The sequence below is a fragment of the Macaca nemestrina genome, chromosome 14 (assembly GCF_043159975.1).
Source record: "Macaca nemestrina isolate mMacNem1 chromosome 14, mMacNem.hap1, whole genome shotgun sequence".
Lineage (NCBI taxonomy): Eukaryota > Metazoa > Chordata > Mammalia > Primates > Cercopithecidae > Macaca > Macaca nemestrina.
Genome location: NC_092138.1, coordinates 27,579,427 through 27,599,900, shown reverse-complemented (window position 1 = coordinate 27,599,900; position 20,474 = coordinate 27,579,427). Strand labels below are relative to the sequence as shown.

At 41.4% G+C, this 20,474-nt stretch overlaps 1 protein-coding gene across 1 annotated transcript in view; it reads right to left on the bottom strand.

The window, feature by feature from the left end:
- Positions 1-11,052: 11,052 nt before the first annotated feature.
- The window catches only part of LOC105498658 (KLF transcription factor 9), a 31,376-nt gene continuing 21,954 nt past the window's right edge, over positions 11,053-20,474 (bottom strand). Inside the window, exon 2 of the mRNA XM_011770913.2 lies at positions 11,053-14,458. Coding sequence (XP_011769215.1) covers positions 14,229-14,458 — 230 coding nt within the window. The 3' untranslated portion in view covers positions 11,053-14,228. The remainder of the gene's footprint in view (positions 14,459-20,474) is intronic.

Sequence of the window (20,474 nt, the reverse complement as noted above, 5' to 3'; positions counted from 1 at the left end):
AGAAAGAAAGAAAGAAAGAAAGAAAGAAAGAAAGAAAGAAAGAAAGAAAGAAAGAAAGAAAGGAAGGAAGGAAGGAAGGAAAGAAAGAAAGAAATGCTGTGGGTTTATTTTTTCCTTGTGTTCATGCATACATTATCATCATTAAGATTGCAAATTGTTTTTGCTCTCTATGCAGGATCTAAAAAAATTTGTATTGCAAATTGTATTGGAGTGGGGTCAGAGTGAAGGAAAGCAAAAGCACTAGGAGAGTTCAATAAATGCCAGTTTCAAAAGTAAACTTTAGGCAGTCTCATTCAGAAATGCCTTTTGGAGTACATATAAAAATATCAGATGTTCAAATTGGAGAACACTTAAAAAGCAAGTATTTAAAAGTTGAGACATTCCATCATAGGATTCTGAAGTGAAGCAAATGCAAATGATAAATTTTTATAATAAAAATAAACACAAATGAAACATGCATAAAAGTTGGTTTGTTCAGGTAAATTCCTTGGAGGCCAATTGGCATTTCAATGGGTGGTGATAACAGAAAACGATTTTTTAGTATGCCCAAAGCCGATTGCCTTAACACCAACATAGAAACACAGAAGGTGATTGCAAGCTTTTAAAAAGTTACTTTGATTTCTATAGAAAAAGAAAACATATTTTTAGCCATTATCTAAGCCACTTAGGAACAACAAATTGCACATCAATGTGGATCTCAACTCAGAAAGATGGAGAAACGAGTCATTTAACATGCACTTATCCGTGGCTCCTCTAAATATGTGGAGGGTACTTGGAATCTTGGACAGCATAAAACACGATATAATGAAATTACTAAATACATCCCAGGAAACAAAACAAAACAAAAGAGCTTGAAGAAACTACAAACAATTTAGCACTTCCTCTATGGGAAATTTCCTGTCTATTTTAGAACGGTTCTGATTTGTCAAATGGATTTAAATATGCAAAACAGTGAAGAGTGGCCTAGGCAGGGGTATAAAATCCCTGGGAGCACTTAAGGAAAAGGACTCCTCCAGAGAAGAGGCTCCACAACTGGCGGGGCTGCAATGAGTTAGGAAGGGCTGGAATCGGGCTGCTTTAGGAAAATGGAAATTCTGCAACATTGGCTAGTAAAAATGCAAATATACAAGACTGTAAGGCTTTTCCTAGGATGAACAGAAAGGAAGCTTGCTCTAACAGTGGGCAAATATGACTGTTTAGAGCTGGCATCAGAAGAAAACCTGCATATCTGAGTCTCCAAGGAGTGTGGTTTTTCTGCCTGAGACAGCCTGAAAATGACATAAAGGTCTCGCTCAAAGTAAGCCAATAAAGTTGGGTTTGGTGGTGATTATCAGCACCCAAAACACAGTAGAGAGGTACCACTTGTACTTCAGTGGCTCCAGCTCCTTATGTCCTCTTTTCATGTGTACTGCTTTGTTTAGAGTTAGTTGCGTTTAATAAAGACTTTTTTACTGGCCAGGCGCGTTGGCTCACACCTGTAATCCACCACTTTGGGAAGCCAAGGTCGGCAGATCACTTGAGGTCAGCAGTTGGAGACCAGCCTGGACAACATGGTGAAACCCTGTCTCTACTAAAAATACAAAAAAAAAAAAAAAAAAAATAGCCGGGCGTGGTGGCACGCGCCTGTAATCCCAGATACTCTGGAGGCAGAAGCACGAGAATCACTTGACCCCGGGAGGAGGAAGTTGCAGTGAGGGGAAATCGCACGCACTGCACTGCAGCCTGGGTGACAGAGCGAGACTTTGTCTCGCGGGGAGAAAAAAAACATAAAAAGATTTTTTACTTTTGTAGAAAAAGCATAATGGAATAAATGGTGTGCTAGATTTGCCCTCCAATTATTTAAACTCAGCATAAGCCTGATTTATGCAGCTGGGCACGGTTGCAGAGTCTCTACCAAAATACTCATTACCATAGGGGAAAGGAGAAAAAAGTAATCTTCCTACAGAGGCTCTATCTAAGGGACTCTACATCCTTGTTCCTGGGGATGCCTTTTGCTGTGTTAAACAAAATACCTGCCATTAGTATGGACTATCTTACCTACCTACAGGTGAATGAGAAGGTGAAGCCGGCCACATTTCACCAGAATCCTCGCATTACAAAATAATCACAGGGTCTTCTCAGGTGTTTGTCTATAAATCACTAAATAGGGGAGGCTAATGACCAAAAAAAAAAAAAAAAATTCCTACAGTACTGCTGATTAAATATCAATCAGTACAAAAGCAAATACAAAAAACAAAAATAAATCAGAACTTAGAACTGATAAGCAAATAAGAATCATTTTAAAATGGAGATAACCAACCTAAAAGCTTAACCATAAAAACACTTTAACCGTCAATGTGGTGGCTCCTAACCAATGGGCAGGCAGAGAATACAGAAGGAAACACGCAATCTTAGCTGTGCCAAGGTTTGTGAACCCAAACCTATCACAGAATTCATAGGAGTTGAAGAAATGTGATGGAAATGGAGATTTATTTATTTTTATTAAAAGACAGGGGTCTCGCTCTGTTGCCCAGGCAGGTTTTGAACTCCTGGCTCAACTGATCCTCCCACCTCAGCCTCCCAAAGTGCTGGGATTACAGGTGTGAGTCACCACACCCGGCTGAGATTTCAAAAATTAAGCCTTCAAAAAACATTATTTTGTGTACTTTAAAAAAAAATGCAATCCAATGAGCAACATCTTTCTCATCTTTGTTTTCATTTCTGAGAAGCAGAAACTTCCTTCTTTTTAATGCTGGCCTTCAAGAAACACTTATGTAATAGATTGCCGAGAGCTGAAGTTAGCTTTTTTTGTGTTTTGTTATTGTTTATTTTCTGCAAAGGACCAGAGAGTAAATGTTTTAGACTTTGAGGGCCAAAACCTAGTGTGTGTGACTGCAGCCACAGGCAATAAGTGTATAAGAAGAGCTGCATTCCAATAAAACTTTATTCATGAATGCTGAAATTTGAATTTCACATAATCTTTATGTATTTGACAAATACACAAAATATCTTTTTATTTAAAAATATTTTTGTTTCTTCAACCATTTAAAAATGTAAAAAACATTATTAGTTCACTAACCCTACAAAAACAGACTATAGGCCAAATTTCACTTGGGGCTGTAGTCTGCAGACACCAACACTCATTTGTATAAGCAAAGGCTGATGTAAGAAAACTGGACCCACTCAAGAAAGAGAAAATGGGTTGAAACTGTTATTATTCATTGGGGGCCATATTCACTCTGAATGCGAGAAATGAAAAGAACAAATATTTGTTGGAAACCTAGTGTTTCAAAACTGTTAGCCTTGTGTAGGGGCATTGAGCTAACAGTTTACGTATTTTATTGATTTACTCTTCACAAGGATGCTATGGGATATTACACATACATCCACACAAACTGAGTCTCAGAGAAATTAAATAACTTGCTTGGACCTGGTACCCAGCTGGGATTTGAACATGGGTCATGATATGATTTGGATCTGTGTCCCCACCCAAATCTCATGTTGAATTGTAATTCCCAGTGTGGGAGGTGGGGCCTGGTGGGAAGTGATTGGATCACAGGAGTTGATCCTTCAAGAATAGTTTAGCACCATCTGCTGCATGGTGTTCTTGTGATGGTGAGTTCTCATGAGATCTGGTTGTTTAAAAGTGTGTAGTAGGCCAGGCATGGTGGCTCATGCCTGTATTCTCAGGACTTTGGGAGGCCGAGGCAGGAGGATCACACCTGAGGTCAGGAGCTTGAGACTAGCCAGGCAACATGGCAGAACCCCATCCCTACTAAAAATACAAAAATTAGCTGGGCATAGTGGTGGATGCCCGTAATCCCAGCTACTCAGGAGGCTGAGGCAGGAGAATCACTTGAACCTGGGAGGTGGAAGTTGCAGTGAGTCAAGACCATGCCATTGCCCTCCAGCCTGGGTGACAAGAGCAAAACTCCTTCTCAAAAAAAAAAAAAAAAGTGTAGCACCTCTCCCCTCTCTCTGGTGCCTGCTCTGGCCATGTGATGTGGCTGCTCCCCCTTTGCCTTCCACCATGATTGAAAATTTTCTGGCCAGGTATGGTGGCTCACATCTGTAATCCCAGCACTTTGGGAGGCCGAGGCAGGAGTGTCACTTGAGGTCAGGAGTTCGAGAGCAGCCTAGCCAATGTGGCAAAACCCTGTCTCTAGCTCAAGCCTGTAATCCCAGCACTTTGGGAGGCCGAGGTGGGTGGATCACGACGTCAGGAGATCGAGACCATCCTGGCTAACCCGGTGAAACCCCGTCTCTACTAAAAAATACAAAAAACAAAAACTAGCTGGGCGAGGTGGCGGGCGCCTGTAGTCCCAGCTGCTCGGGAGGCTGAGGCAGGAGAATGGCGTGAACCTGGGAGGCGGAGCTTGCAGTTAGCTGAGATCCGGCCACTGCACTCCAGCCTGGGCGCCCGACAGAGCGAGACTCCGTCTCAAAAAAAAAAAAAAAAAAAAAAAAAAAAAGTTAGCCGGATGTAGTGGTGGGCACCTGTAACCCAGTTGTTGGGAGGCTGAGACAGGAGAATTGCTTGCACCCAGGAGGTGGAGGTGGCAGTGAGCTGGGATCGTGCCACTGCACTCCAGCCTGGGCGACGGATCAAGACTCGTCTCAAAAAAAAAAAAAAAGACAGTTTCTGAGCAGATGCCAGCACCGTGCTTCCTGTACAGCCTGCAGACCATGAGCCAATCATATCTCTTCTTTATAAATCACCCAGTCTCAGGTATTTCTTTATAGCAATGCAATGTGGGAACGGCCTAACACAGGTTGGTCTTTTGAGAAAACCCTAAATGATACCATTTGACTTAGGAAGAATTGAGTTTGTAGTGAAAACCAGGAGTAAAAACTGCATTCAACTCTTTACTTGAGTTGAAACTCAAGAAGCAACTGTCTCATTGCCAGGGTGAACAAAGGCCACATGAACTAGAGAACAGATGAGAGATATCAAGAATTCGCTGCTCTGCCAGGGCAGCAGCCACAGAGGCCACCCCAAATCAACCCAAACTGACTTCTGGTTGTGACCCCATAGTTGGGCAAGTTGACCCTCATGCAAGAGCTAGGGGCTTCATGTTGCTGTTCTAAAATATGGCATTTATGCATGAGTGCATTTGTATTGCAGAATAAATAAGTGAATAAAATATCGCATTTACATTGACTTCTGGGCATTTCCTTTTTTCTCCCCTCTTTTTACAAGTGTAATATATATTCTTTTCGTAGAAACCTTAGCATAATATAGATAAGGAGTATACATTTAAAATTATCCCTACTCTTATGTGTCAAGATAATCACGGTTAACATTCTTGTATAGTATCCTTTAAATCCTTCTAGCCTTTTTTTTTTTCTGAGCACATATACATGTTTTAAAGTGAGACTATTTGGGGTTAGCTGCTTTTTATAGAAATATATTGTGAACATATTTCTATGTCATTTCTCAAAGTCTGATTTTCATAATGTCTCTAAAAACAAACAAACAAACTAGGGCCAAATGACCATAGTCAAATAAGTTTGTGCCATTCTGCAAGATGCATCAGCCCCTGGGATATGAATGATGCATACTGGATCACAACAAAAACTCTGCAAAGAAATTCAGTAGAGAAACTTGGTTCACCTCACCTGGGTATCCCACGCTTATCTAATCATAGGATCCTCCTATAAGGTAACATTTACGAAGTTAATGTACTACAGAATATCCTTGGTGAGAAGCTATTCTACATCAATTTGTAATGGATGCATACTATTCTACTGGTATTTATTTATGTATTTATTTGAGACAGAGCCTCACTCTGTCACCCAGGCTGGAGTGCAGTGCGGGGATCTCAGGTCATTGCAACCTCCACCTCCCGGGTTCAAGCGATTCTCCTGCCTCGGCTTCCTGAGTAGCTGGGATTACAGGCACATGCCACCATGCCCAGCTACTCTTTGTATTTTTAGTAGACACAGGGTTTTGCCATGTTGGCCAGGCTGGTCTCAAACTCCTGACCTCAGGTGATCCACCCACCTGGGCCTCCCAAAGTGCTGGGATTACATGAGTGAGCCACCGCGCCTGGCCCCTGCTGTTATTTAAACCATCCATGAGAACTGAACATTGATATGGTTTTCAAATTTTCACTATTATAAAAAATGCTACCATGTACATTTTTTTTTTTTTTTTTTTTTGCAGCTAAATCTTTGCAAACTTTCGTGATAATTCGTTGGGCATGCAATTGCTTTGAAAAGTACATGAACATTTGTGTAGTTTTTAAATTCTTATGGCCCAATTATCTCCTAGAAAAATTGTGCCAGTTTGGATCCCCACTAGCAATATGTCCTTTTCCCCCAGTTCTTAACCAAAAGGGTATTTTATATTTTTTAATCTGTACCAGCATAGGCAGATAACTGTACCTCACTATTTTATAATAAATTTCTTTGAAAGAATAGCAAATATTTAAGAAAAGTTTATTGGCTGTTTTTATTTCTTATTTTATAAAATGTCAGTTTGTATCATTTGCCAGATTTTTCTAAATATGCGTTCATTTTTTCATACTGACTTGTAAGTTGTAAAGATATTAATCCTATTAATGTGAATTTTTCCATATCCATATCCATACTTTTTAACTTTGTTTAGGCTAATTTTTCATTTATAATAGTTTCACATCTTTAAAAGTTTCTACCTTTAGTTTTGTGCAAATCATGATTTATTAATCTTCACCTATATTTTAAATGCTTTTATCATTTTACTTACATCTTTAATGTATATAGAATTTATTTTGATATACAGTGTGATATAATTTGAATTATTCCTGGATAATATTTTATCTAAACAAAATTTAGTAGATAATACATGTATTTCCCCACTGATTTGTGATGCCACGTTTTTTTTCTTTAGATGGAGTCTCAGTCTGTTGCCCAGGTTGGAGTATAGTAGCTCTATTATAGCTCACTGCAGCCTCACACTCCTGAGTTTAAATTATCCTCCCACCTCAGCCTCCTGAGCAGCTGGGACTACAAGCGCACACCACCAAGCCCACTTTGCTGCCTAGACTGGTCTCCAACTCCTGGCTTCAAGCCATCCTCCTACGTCAGCCTCCCAAAGTGCTGGGAGTACAGGCATGGGCCCTGCACCTGACCACCACTCTTACAAAATACATAAAATTTTTGTACTTTTTTTTTTTTTTGACGTGAAGTCTCACTCTGTTGCCCAAGCTGGAGTTCTGTGGCACAATCTTGGCTCCCTGCAACCTCCACCTCCCGGGTTCAAGCGATTCTCCTGCCTCAGCCTCCTGAGTAGCTGAGACTACAGGCACGTACCACCACACCCAGCTAATTTTTGTATTTTTAGTAGAGACGGGGTTTCACCATGTTGGCCAGGCTGGTCTTGAACTCCTGACCTCGTGATCTGCCTGCCTCAGTCTCCCAAAGTGCTGGGATTAAGGCGTGAGCCACTGCACCCCGCCGATTATTATACATTCTTATGTCTTCAAAATAGACTATCATTTCTGGTAAGGCACATTCCCCTAAGTTACTTTTCCTTTGTAAAATATTCTTGACTATTCTTGTAGGTCAAGAGTTAAACTATGAATTAAGAAGGTTTTCCATTATTTGGATGAATCAAGATGTTTTCCATTATTTTTTATGGTCTATGTTCTAACAGTTTTTTGTTTGTTTGTTTGTTTTTTAATTTACTTACATATATTTTTAGAAATGGAGTCTTGCTATGTCGCCCAGGCTGGAGTGCAGTGACGTGATCACATCTCACTATAGCCTCAAGCTCCTGGACTCAAGTGATCCTCCTATCTCAGCCTCTCAAGTAGATGGAAATACAGTCATGTGCCCAGCTAATATTTTATTTTATTTTTTGTAGAGAAAGGATCCCACTTAGTTGGCTAGCTTAAAACTCCCAGGCTCAAGCGATCCTGCCACCTCAGTCTCCCAAAATGCTGGGCTTACAAGTGTGAGCCTCTGCCCCTGGCCTCTAATCGTTTAGAGAAATTATTGGTTCCTTAAAGATTTGAAAGATGTTGTCTATATAATCTGGGTGCTGAAGTTCTCTGATATTTGTCAATCAAAAAATTAGTTCTCAGTCTATACAACTGTACCACCCATCAAAACTCTTGTCAGTTAAAAAGGTAGTTTTCAGTCTATACAACTGTGCCACCCTTGAAAAGTTTTCTAGGACATTTTATCAAGATGGCCAAAATTATTAGTTGATTTTATCTATAGTTACACCTCTCTTCTCATTCATAATATATATTTAGATTTTCTCTTTTTTTGTTTGGCTTTATCAAAAGTGTATCTATTTTATTGTTCTTTTCAAAGATCCACTGCTTGGGTTTCTATGTTAATCTCATTTTATTTTCTCATGCTTTTCCTAGATACTGTTCATTTTCAAACATAAATTGATCGCTTGGCTTAGTTTTATTTTTTCATAGATGATAATGAAGCATATGGGGGCTCTGAACTTTTCTGTAAGTACTGCTTTAGGGTATAGGATATATTATAGATATACTGTTTTTTCTATTGTTTTAAACTGATTATAATTTGTATTTTCTGTCTTGATCTAAAAATTTTGACAGTATTTTAATCTCTACTATTTTTAGTCTTTCAAAATTATCCTTTTGTTATTAATTGCTCATTTTATTGTCTAGTGATAAAAAATGCAGTCTTTTTTTAGAGACAGTGTGTCTCTCTGTCACTCAGGCTGGAGTACAGTGCATGATCACAGCTCATTGCAGCCTTGAACTCCTGAGCTCAAGCCATCCTTCTGTCTCAGCCTCTTGAGGTGCTGTGACTTTGCTTTTGATCCAAATTGAGAATCTAACTTTTAGTAAGGAGGTTTAAGTGGCATGTGTATTCTATTTTCCTTCGTCTTATTTTGTCTTTGTTTTTCTTGTGCCTCCTCTTTTTCCTGTCTTTTGCTGTTTATAAATAAGTCTGCTTTTGTTTTCTGCAAACTATGCAAGAATTGACTATACTTTCTATTTATAATTTTCACCTCAAGATTACTTCTCCCCCTCCCCAACCAGCTGTTTATTTCTGCCATTCTAATAAAGTGGCTCTAATCAGTCACCAATAACCTCAGATTCCTAAATTCAGGGGACACTTTTCAGCACTGGTCTTACTATACTCCTCAATGCCATGCAGCACAATTGACTAACCCACCCCATCCCTTACTCAACAGCCCTGCAATTTTCTGGGTTTTGTTTGTCCTGTTATTTCCTGAGCTACGTTTCTGCCTCCTCCTTCTCCTCCTCTTTGGTTCTAGGCTCTAACTACTTCTTCTCCCAGGTGATGTCATCCACTTCTTTGGCTCCAATTACTGTCAAATATGACTACGACATCCAAATTTCCAGTCCAGTCCACTTCTTTTGAGATCTGAACTAATACATACAATCGTTCTCTTGACATTCCCAGTTGACAGGCACTGCAACCTCAACATGTCCAAAGATGAACCCATGCCCTTTCCCTCATCCACCCACTTTCTCCCCCTTTCCTCCACCCTCACCACTCTGCAGTAGCATCTACTTGTTGCTCAGGCCATAGACTTGAGGGTCATTACTGGACTTTTTTATGCCTTACCCCCGACATCCTAACATAACCAAATCCAAATGACTCTGCCTCTGATGTATTTCTTGAAACCCTTCATTTCTTTCCATCTCCATTGCTAACCGCCTGGTCTGGAAAACCATCATCTTTTGCCTGGACAAATAGAAGTCTCCTGGCTAGTTTCCCAGCTTCCACTCTTGTCCCTCTAAAATCCATTTTCCTTAGCACTCAGAAAGAGCTTGCTGAAATACAAGTGGGATCGTAGCATTCTTCTGCTTTAAAACTTCCAACAGATTGCCCCTCCCCTTAGAATCAAAAGCAAACGCCGTGTTACAACCTGCAATACATGGCCCTTGTGAACTGGGCCCCAGCACTTCCCTTCTCTTCTCGTCCAGTTTATATTGCAGCCACCCCACTGTCATCCTGTTCCTCCAAACGCTGGTCACATTCCTGTCAAACTCCTTCCACACTCCCTACACATTTTCTGAGGCTAGCTCCTTCTTGTCATCTAGGTCCCAGCTTAAATGTGAAGACCCTCAGGGAGGTCTTCCCTGCCTCCTCAATCTGTAGTACCCTCTCCCCACCCTCCAAGTCACAATCACATCACCCTATTCTATTCTCGCCACTATGCTTATCCCTATCTGAGAGTACATGGATAATCTGTTTACTTGCTGTGTATTTCCCTCTACTAACAGAAGCTCCCTGAACACAGGGACCTTGTCTGTTTTTTCACCTTTGTATCCACAGTGACAACAGTGCCTGGCATGAATAGCTGTGCTCAATAAAATGGGTCAAATGAATGGTACACTCCAGTAAATCCCTTGCTGCTGTGATGCAGGCAAAGAAAGATGGAGGGTTGGATTCAGCAGATCTAAATTTACACAGTTAGTGCCACTTATTAGATGTACCTCTTGGCAAGTTATCCAATCCTCAATTTCCTCATCAGAAATAGGTACATAATAATAATTATCTACTCTACAGAGCTGCTATAAGGATTAAACGAGAAAAACCTAAACACCCAACACCATGACTAGTTTACAATAAAAGCTTAATTAATACATAATAGCTAGTACATATCTGCATAAATCACACACACACACACACACACACACACACACACACACTTTGATGCTTGTTTTGCTTGGTATTAGTTTCTACTGTGGAGCCAATGAAACCTCAACTTGTGTGTTCTTATTAATATCGTATCTCAGGAGGACAATCTGAGCTTACAACTTTCTCTGACCAGTTCCTAGTACACCCTGCACACTTATGAGCTCTAAAAGCCTCTTAAAGTGATTTATCTCCCAAAATATAAATATTCCCCTCCAGCATAACATAACGGTTTCCAGTGACCTCTATTCCATCTACTTCCTCAGAGGTCTTGTATATACACAGAAGTCTATATAAATATTGCGAGTGTTAAGAGGTACAGGGTAAAATCATCTTTGCACTCATCCCCAAATCCTGTGAACACAGGTTAAAGAAGTAACTTTCATTATGGTGAAATAGCCCCCTTTTACAACACATAATGGCTGGAACAATTCAGTCTTTATCATTTATTATTTTTATTTGGACAACATATATACATATGTACAAAATACCTACTGTCAGAATCCTCTTTTATAATTTCATTTGATTTACAAAAACGGGACAGCAAAATAACTTAGGTCACTAATACTGTACAAAAATAAAACTGATTAAACAGTTGTAAAGATCAGTATCTTACAGTGTTACAGATCATCTGTTGTGAAAGAACATCTCAATCTATCCAGAGTGATGAGTACTGTGCTAAATCTATCTGCAAACTGACGAACTAATCAGTTTCTGTAATTATAACTACCAAATAGAATTCTCAAAAGAAGCATGATGTGGAGCTAAACCTTAAAGCCAGGGCATCATTCCACAATGGTGAAGGGCTTTCTTCTTCCCTAACCAAGGAGAGGAGATATCTTAACTCTAAAACTATTAAATTTTCCAGAATATGACAACTACTTACAGTATTAGATAAAACAGCTTTTCTTTCGTTTTAAACACCTGCAATAGTCTTTCAAAAATTCAGTTTGGTTAAAAAAGTAAACAAAAATTACTATCCTGCATTTGGATTTTCATAAGTTAAATCCATGGTCTTTTTAATATAAAAAGTAATTGTTTCATAGTTTTAGTGTTCAACGAACTCTAGTAGTCCTATTTGAACCATATCTCGATATAGTAAATCTAATTAGAATGCTGGTTCCTGTTTTGTGACATTTTAAAACAGGATTTAATCACAAAGAATAAAAAGTATTGAGTTTATACGTTACATTACTATAACATATAGGAGAATATCAAATGTGTGTTTGTCAACAACTTGAAAAGGCAAGTAACAACTTTTTTGGGAAGTAAATTGTGCATTTTTTTAAAACAAGTTGCTGCATTTATATCCATCTAAGTGCTTGACAAAAGCCACATATAGATTTACTCCTGAAACTATAAAGATTGTCTTTCACTGACTTTGTTTTCTTTCGTTTCTTTCTGTGAGGGAAAGATGACTTTTTACAAGTTAGCAAGTTGCTAGGCAACCCCAAACTCCTCACTCACTAAAAGGCAGCGTGCAGAGTATCATAAGCAGAACCATTCCATGAGCTCAGTAAGAAATAGGCAGCCTAACCTATTTCGTATGGAAGAACAGATGTCCTTAAAACTTATTTTGGACACAGAAATTAAAATTTGGTTTAAAATAAGTGTTTCAAAAATCTGAAACAGAGGTAGAAAGTGTTCTTTATTTTTCCTGACATGTTTTCTCGTGAGAAAACACTTTCCTTTTTATCCCATGGACTGCTCCCAGTCCCTAATGTTAAAAGCAGTTCTCTTTATAGAACTACTAATACAACTACGTTGGTTAAACAAAAAAACACCGTGCTAGTGATGGCTGTTGTATTGGAAGTTGGAGTCAGCCGTGACCCGCGCCCACTGCAGGAGCCCACACTGATTCTGAATCAGAAACGAGTATGTGTCAGGTGAAATAGGTAGGCACCCTATGTTTACACAACACATTTCAGAGCACAAGTATAAACTAGAGTGCACCATAGCTCCCTGTTTTAAATATCAGATAAAATCATCAGAAAGAGTTACTTCTGAAGAAAAAAAAAATGTAAACATTTCCCCCATGATCACTGCTGACTCCCCTCATTTGAGGTCTTTTCTTAACTATGAAAACTCAGTTCACTTTTCTGGCCTCGTAAAGGCCACAGTTAAGTTTTCAGGTAAATGGCATATATGGATGTAGTGGTTTCAGCCATTATAGACACCTAGATACAAGACATATTAGTGGTGAGGCTATTGATGTAAAAGATACAGTGATGTGATTTCATTCGTAGTATTCCATGTCGCCTACGTTCTCCAAAAGGGACGATTTTGCAGAGTCTCCTCTGAAATCATCGTGGTATTTTCCCTTGGCGTTCACTACTTATAAAGGTTGATTTTTCTGTTTCTATTTCAGCTCCCTTTCCTTCTACATAACTCTTGCACCTGAGAGTGGGAGTTTTGTAGGAACACAGGAAGGAGACCAACAAACCTTTTTCACCAAAAAATTCCAGATCTCATTACTATATGCACACATTTACATAAAACCCAACAGAGTCAAAAGCTCTCTCCCCTAGTGGCATTAGGATACAATAATGATGTTAACTAAAAGCATAGGAAAATTTGGAAAAGTTAATAGAGTTAAAATTCTGTTGGTTCTTTTCTTTTTCTTTTGCGAAACACTACCCTCCTTCTCCTTCAGCATCTGTTGTGTGTATTCTGCCCTCACATCTCTGCCACGATTTCTTAGGGAAACGTGTATATTGTAAAATAAGCAGATTATAACGTGGTGCCAAACAGAATGTCTGCTTCTATCCTCAAAGCATGTATTTAACTTATTCATCCTCTGCATTAGAAAATAAAAGTGCAGCTTATGTTCAAAAAGTACAACTCATACAAAGCAAGGTTTAAAAGTTCTGTACTTAGTGTAACCTTTCAAAGGTTTGTCTTGATTAATATAAATTCAGACTCTGCTTACCCATTGACTATAAGTAACTGATTTTTGTTTTCAAGTCTTTAGATGACAGATCATGCTGGAGTAGATGTGCTCTTGCTTGCATAAAGACAGCTGTGCTATGGCGGTTTTTTTTTTTTTTAATCTCAAAAGTTAACGTGATTCAAGAGAGTGGTTTTGCTAAACAAACTGAAGCACACTCGTCATTACATTAAAAGGTAAGAAAACAATTCTGTGAGACAGCAAGCATAAAGGGCCCAGAATCACTGTGCGAGGCCACAGGTCAACTCACCCAGTCGGACATATGTACACCAGTGTTGAATCTTTAAAATTCTACCCCAGTCTTGGCCTTACCCCCCTCCCCCCCGCCCACCCCCTACCCTCCCCCCAAAAAAATAAAAGGAGAAAAAAAAAAACAAAACAAAACCAAAAAACCCAAAAGCATTCGCCTTCCCTCCAACAGTCAGAGACGGGTTCAGAGAGTTGCCTCTTCAAGGGGACCAAGTGTTGTTGACTTTGATCTTAGGCTACAATGTGCTTTTTAAAAACAATGCAGGGAGAGGAAAATCAGAATATTGATCAAAGAGCAGTGACTTCCTGTGCCGTCGGTGTGCCTCTTCCGGGGCTCAGTTTTCACGCGTCTGCTTCCTGGGAGTACTTTTGTCCTTTCGGGGTCCATCCTTCCCTGGCTTCCACGGGCAGCACCTCACAAAGCGCTGGCCAGCGCCTTTTTCGATCGCTTGATCATGCTGGGGTGGAACTCGGTGTGCCGCCGGGCGTGCTTTGTGAGGTGGTCACTCCTCATGAAGCGCTTCTCACACAGCGGACAGCGGAACTGCTTTTCCCCAGTGTGGGTCCGGTAGTGGCGCGTCAGCTCGTCTGAGCGGGAGAACTTTTTAAGGCAGTCTGGCCACGTGCAGGGAAAGGGCCGTTCACCTAAGAGAAAGGAATCAGACAGGATACAGTTTAAAGAACATGAAAAAAATTCCGAAGGGCTGTCATGGTCAATAGTCCCCACGACTCAAAGGATAAATCCCTTGGAGATGACTGTCATGTGTCCCCCTCCCCAAAATCCCTATGTTGAAGCCTTAACCCCCAGCACCCCAGAAAATGACTGCATTTGAAGTTAACGCCTTTAAAGAGGCAACTGATGTTAAACAAGGTCATGAGGGCGGGCCTTAATCCACGACTCGTGTCTTTATAAGAGGAGACGAGGACACAGACATGTGAAGATTAGGGAAGACGGTGGGAAGACAGCAATGAAGCCACCATCTACAAGCCAAGGAGAGAGGCCTCCAAAGAAACCAACCCGTCCCCCGCCTCCACCTTGGACTCCCAGTCTCCGGAACTGTGAGGAAATAAGGTTCTGTTGTTTCAGCCACCCAGTCTGTGGTTGTGTGCCACGGCAGCCCAAACTAATACAATGAGGAAGTTACTAACACTTCTAAGCAAATGAGCTTGCCATTTGGTCCCCAATGGGTCCCTTGGAAATTATTTTTTCTGTTTTATTCCACACAATTGCTGGTTTCATAAATTCTTTCAAGAGTAAAAAAGCTGAGCCTCTTTGCTAAATTTCTTGGTGTCGTAGGATGGAAGAGAACTGGCATTGGGTCCAACCAACCTCCCATCTGGAGTGAGCGTTTCTCCCTCAGCTCCTGAGTGCAGGGGCCACTCCGTTCCTGAGCATCTCTGTCACATCTTTTAGTGATATAAAATCTGCCTTCCTGCAAAGGCCATACTTTAAGTCATATTGTCTTAACAGCAGAAATAAGTTTGTGCTGGGCGTGGTGGCTCATGCCTGTAATCCCAGCACTTTGGGAGGCCGAGGCAGGTGGATCACCTGAGGTCAGGAGTTCGAGACCAGCCTGACCAACATGATGAAACCCTGCCTTTACTAAAAATACAAAAACTAGCTAGGTATGGTAGCATGTGCCCGTAATCCCAGCTACTTGGGAGGCTGAGACAGGAGAATTGCTTGAACCCAGGAAGTGGAGGTTGCAGTGAGCCAAGATCATGCCACTGCACTCCAGCCTAGGCGACAGAGTGACTCTGTCTCAAAAAAAAAAAAAGTTTGTTCCTTGTGCCACACATTAATCCTTTAAAAATCTGCAGATACGTCTTTCTCTAATCTCTTCTCCAGTTTCCAAACAATTCCAGTTTCTTCCATATTCCTCATAAAAGACAAACTAACATTGTTTAAGCATAGAGCTAAGGGCTTCCTGTGCCCTTTTCACTGAATTCTCACAAGCACCCCACAAGGTTGCCCCATTTCACAGATGAGAAAACTGAGGCTTGGAGGGTTAGACTGTGTACTCAGGCTCACATAACTGGAAAGCAGAGTCATGAACTGGCCCTGTCTACCAAGGCCTGTGCTCTTGGCCACATGGCTGTCCTGACTCCTGGGGGTCCTGGGGACTTGACAGCTTCCACATCCCTCTTTCCGATTGCTTTCCTTGGATTCATGCTAACATCTGTGTCCCACTGAAAATGCAGCTAAGCCCTGCGTGCCAGATGTGATCAGGCCAGCATCCAGAACCTCCTACTGTGCCCCACCCACAAGGTGAAGGCAGGGGAGGGTCTGTGTCCGCATTTGGGGAGGACACACACAGGCAGACAAGCAGACGAGCTGTTGAAGATAAGAACCTCACTTGCTCCCCTTGTAAGTGACTGCCATCGCCCGGCTCCCAAAAGCCTGCCTCTGCCTACTCTTTACACCTTTCCAAGCACAGCCGACAACAGCTGCTGCACAGACAGAGGACACACAGGCTCCTGGTTTCCACAGAACTCTCCAGACACTCCTTGGCTAGGTGTGAGGAGTGAATATTTTCTCACTCCTGTCCCGGCCTTCCTGGAACCCATAGAGAAACTGCAGAGGCTGGGAGCTGTCCAGCGTGGTGCATTTGAGTCATCCAAAATTATTCATTCTATTTTCCCCAGCTTCTCTTAACCTGTGCTGATGAGATGCAGAAATATGATAAAACAAAACAAAACCAACCAAATCTATCACCTTTGTGATAATCTATTCATGATGAAGGCTCTCTGCTGTCTTCTAAGCAGAATGATAGTCATAACAACACCCTGTACAAAGTACTTTTCGAGGAAACCCAATGTGGGTAAAATGAATCTGTAGCAGTTGATTCTCTATGTGCAGATCTACGTATAAACCCTTATGGAACTCTGAGTTGAAAAGCTACGGCAGCAAAAGGCAATAGCAGACCAATGAATGCTGGGTCCTACTCAAGGTAGGAGATAGGGTTATTTTTTTTTTTTTTTTTTTTTTTTTTGAGACAGAGTCTCGCTCTGTCGCCCAGGCTGGAGTGCAGTGGCCGGATCTCAGCTCACTGCAAGCTCCGCCTCCCGGGTTTACGCCATTCTCCTGCCTCAGCCTACCAAGTAGCTGGGACTACAGGCGCCCGCCACCTCGCCCGGCTAGTTTTTTGTATTTTTAGTAGAGACGGGGTTTCACCGTGTTAGCCAGGATGGGGAGATAGGGTTATTAATGCATTTTGATGCTCGGGGATGGGGCTGCAAAAAGGAAAAAAAAAAGTCTCCCCTGAAAAACTCAACAAAGACATGGAGTTGAAAACTACACTTCTGCAACTTCTATTAGAGAAACAGCATTTTAACCCACTTCACCAGACCTTTGAGCAAAAGTCAAAATACAGATTGTTACAATCCAACAAGGCTGGGCTTCTTGAGGCTAAAACAATGTCATGTATGATGACTTTTGTCCTACTCATGGTGCCAAGCATTTGGTAAATGCTCAAACTTTACACACACACACTCTCTCTCTCTCTCTCTCTCTCTCTCTCTCTCTCTCTCTCCTGGTCACTCACATTGAAATCTGCTCAGATATTACTGGTTACTGGAGAAACCTGAGCCATTCCAGAATTAGACTGCAGTGAAGTCCTCTTTAACCCCAGTGAAGCAGCTATGGGGGAAATGTTTTTCTAAACATGTTCTATTAAAAATATAACAAGGGGTCAGAACTCATAGAATGGTAAGTTGCAAAGAGCCAAACCAAACCAAAACAAAATACCCTCTCTGCTCGGTCCTTTTTGGAGCCCTTTCTCCACTCCTTTCTGATGTGGCAGGGAGGAGAACAATGAAAGGAAGAGCTCAGTGTTTTCTCAATGCTTGTTAAGACAAAAGCTCATTAGAAGTGGTTTTCTTGGAGGAGCGCTAATGTGGCTTAGCCTCCTCACTGGCAGGTACTCATTTCTTTCAAGTGAGTCGTGAGAGGAGGGGGTTCATTTAGTTGAGGGGATCTGTGTCCACCGCGGGGAAAATGGAACAGAAGACCATTCAGCTGTGGGCTAGGATTGGAAAAGAAATAAGATACTCTCGCTGTGTTTGGAAGATGGCTTTATAGAAGTGATCGTGGAAAACTGGCATGAAGCCATCAGAACAGGAGAACTATTAAGTTTCTATGCTTGTGACTTACATATATTTCAAGTGTAATCAGGGTCTGTTCCCACTGAATTCACTTTCGATCTAGCTGACAGTGATACTCTCTTGACTGCCCCTTGGAGCTGTCATTTTGTGATAGTTCTCATTGCTTCTAATCCAAGTGCTGTCATTGACCTAGCATCCTTATCCCTGAAGTGTTTCACAGAGAGCAGAGAGGGCCACCCACAGAGCCCCAAGAAAATCTAGAGCCAATAGAAGCCTTTGTTAGGCTCATGTAATTTGGATAATTCAAGTTTACCGTTTTTCACGCATTTAAAAAAGATCTGCTTGGAAGTGAGTTGCTAGTATAAAAGGCCTGGGATCATTTTGATTTATCTGGCATCCTTTGGAAAACCTTTAAAAACTTTTTGGTCAGTGATCTAAATCAGGGGCTAGCAATCCACATCCCACTGGCCAAAACTGGCCTGCTATGAGCTAAGAAAAGTTATACGATTCTTATATTCGGTTTTTACTAAGTGGTTGAAAAAAATTAAAGGAATATTTCATGACAGGAGAAAATTATATGAAATTAAAATTTCCTTGTCTGCATATAGTTTTATTGGAAACAGCCATGCTCATTGGTTTAAGTATTATCTACAGCTGCATTTTCAAAACAGCAGTGTTGAGCAGTTGCCCACAGAGACTGTACAACCTGCAAAACTGAAAATATTTACTATCGGGCCCTTTTGCGAAAAGTTAGTTGATTCCTGATCTCAATCAAAAGACTTGAAGCCGGGCATGGTGTTGCACACCTGTAATCCCAGCTACTGGGGTTGAGGCATGAGAATTGCTTGAACCCGAGGGGCGGAGGTTGTGGTGAGCCAAGATCACGCCACTGCACTCCAGTCTGGGCAACAGGGTGAGACCCTGTCTCAAATAAATAAATAAATAAATAAATAAATAAATAAATAAATAACAGAGGACTTGAACTTCTAACTGGCATACACCAGAATTTGTAAATGCAAATGTCTTCAGGAGCCAGACACATTAAAAAAAGGTCAGGGGCAGGGTGGGAGCAGGTGCATTCAATCATAGATTGTAATGGATTCCATGGTGGGCTGAAGGGTGCTTCCGCTACTTAGAGGCATTCAAGTTCAACATTATAAATTATGGTGCCACCCAGTGGTGTGTATGCTGGCTGGATTCTGCTGAGGGACCTACAATTTGCAGCCCTTTGAAAAATCTCCCACCTTTTTAACACAGTGGAGAGTTTGGATCTAAGAGGCCGTGATGTTTAATCTAACATCCCGGCATATAAGTTAATGACAGTCATATAATAAGGCATTATTTAGAAAATGATAGATGTTTTGCACTTAAGATAGCATGGAATGGGGAAGTCACAGGTAGACAAGAACAGAATTAAGGCTGAATGGGACCAGAGATGATCTGCAGAGGGGGAGAGGACTGGCCTAGAGAGACGGCGACTTGACCTTCAGCTGGCAGCCTGGGGGAAACCAAGTCAGGCCCTCTCCTTGAGGCTCAGTGCTAAGGTTTAAAGGAGAATGGTCAGCCTTCATGCCGAACAAACCACACAGCAATGCAATTATCAATTAGAGAATCTTTAAACCTGTCTTTAGTATTAATGAGAGGTTACCATCCTCCTGGGAAAAGGGAAAAAAGTACCCAACAGACTTGTACCACTGCATTATTTCTGGCCTTCACAGGAAAACACACCCAGAGGCAGTGACACAATAAACTCTGCTTTACTGGAGAACAGCTGTTAACAGCACAAGTTTCTCTGAGTTCTCATTATTTATATACCACTCCCCACCCCTTTCAGTAACAAGCTAAGCACCTCTCGCTGACTGACTCAGTTCAGAGTATAAAATAAATGTGATCAAAAAAGCTACTGAACACTGCGCACAATGTGTAAAAGACTTTCTTTGCAGAGACAGATCAGGCCTCCAGAATTCTCCTGGGCCTACGGAGGGTGCGAGAGCAGCGGACTGGGGCCCCTGGCTTTGTGCTTGCCTACTTAGCACAAAAGGACACTTGCTGCTTTTGAGAGGGAGCCTCCTCAACTGCTGATTAGTTGATGATGCCAAACGAAGCCTATCTTTTTGTGGGCAGTCCTGAAATGAATGGAGGTGAGATCTCCATAGAGAAGACAGAGGCTGGGCCTTTGGCAAGTGCCAGCCTTGCTCACTGGACACAGGCAACCCTCCCCAGGCTCCCTGAGCTGTCCAGGCTGCCACTGAAGTCCTGCCTGGGGTCAGGGAGGCCTACCATCTGAATGTCATCTCTTTCCTACCTGGTTCTTCTCATCTTCCCTGCCCCACCCAAATATAGGGATGGGTCTAACTTGAATGGAGGCAGGAAGGTCAAAAATACAAAATCGAAAGCTTCCATTGCATCTAGCAAAAGTAAACCAATCTGGTAAAAGACAAATCTAAGGGATTTAGGCCTCCTTTTCAGAAGAGAACTCAAAAAGTGCCAATTAAGCATTAAGGTTTCCTGCAGATGTACCAAATCAAGTCTTCTTTTGGAAGAAAAATAACGCTCA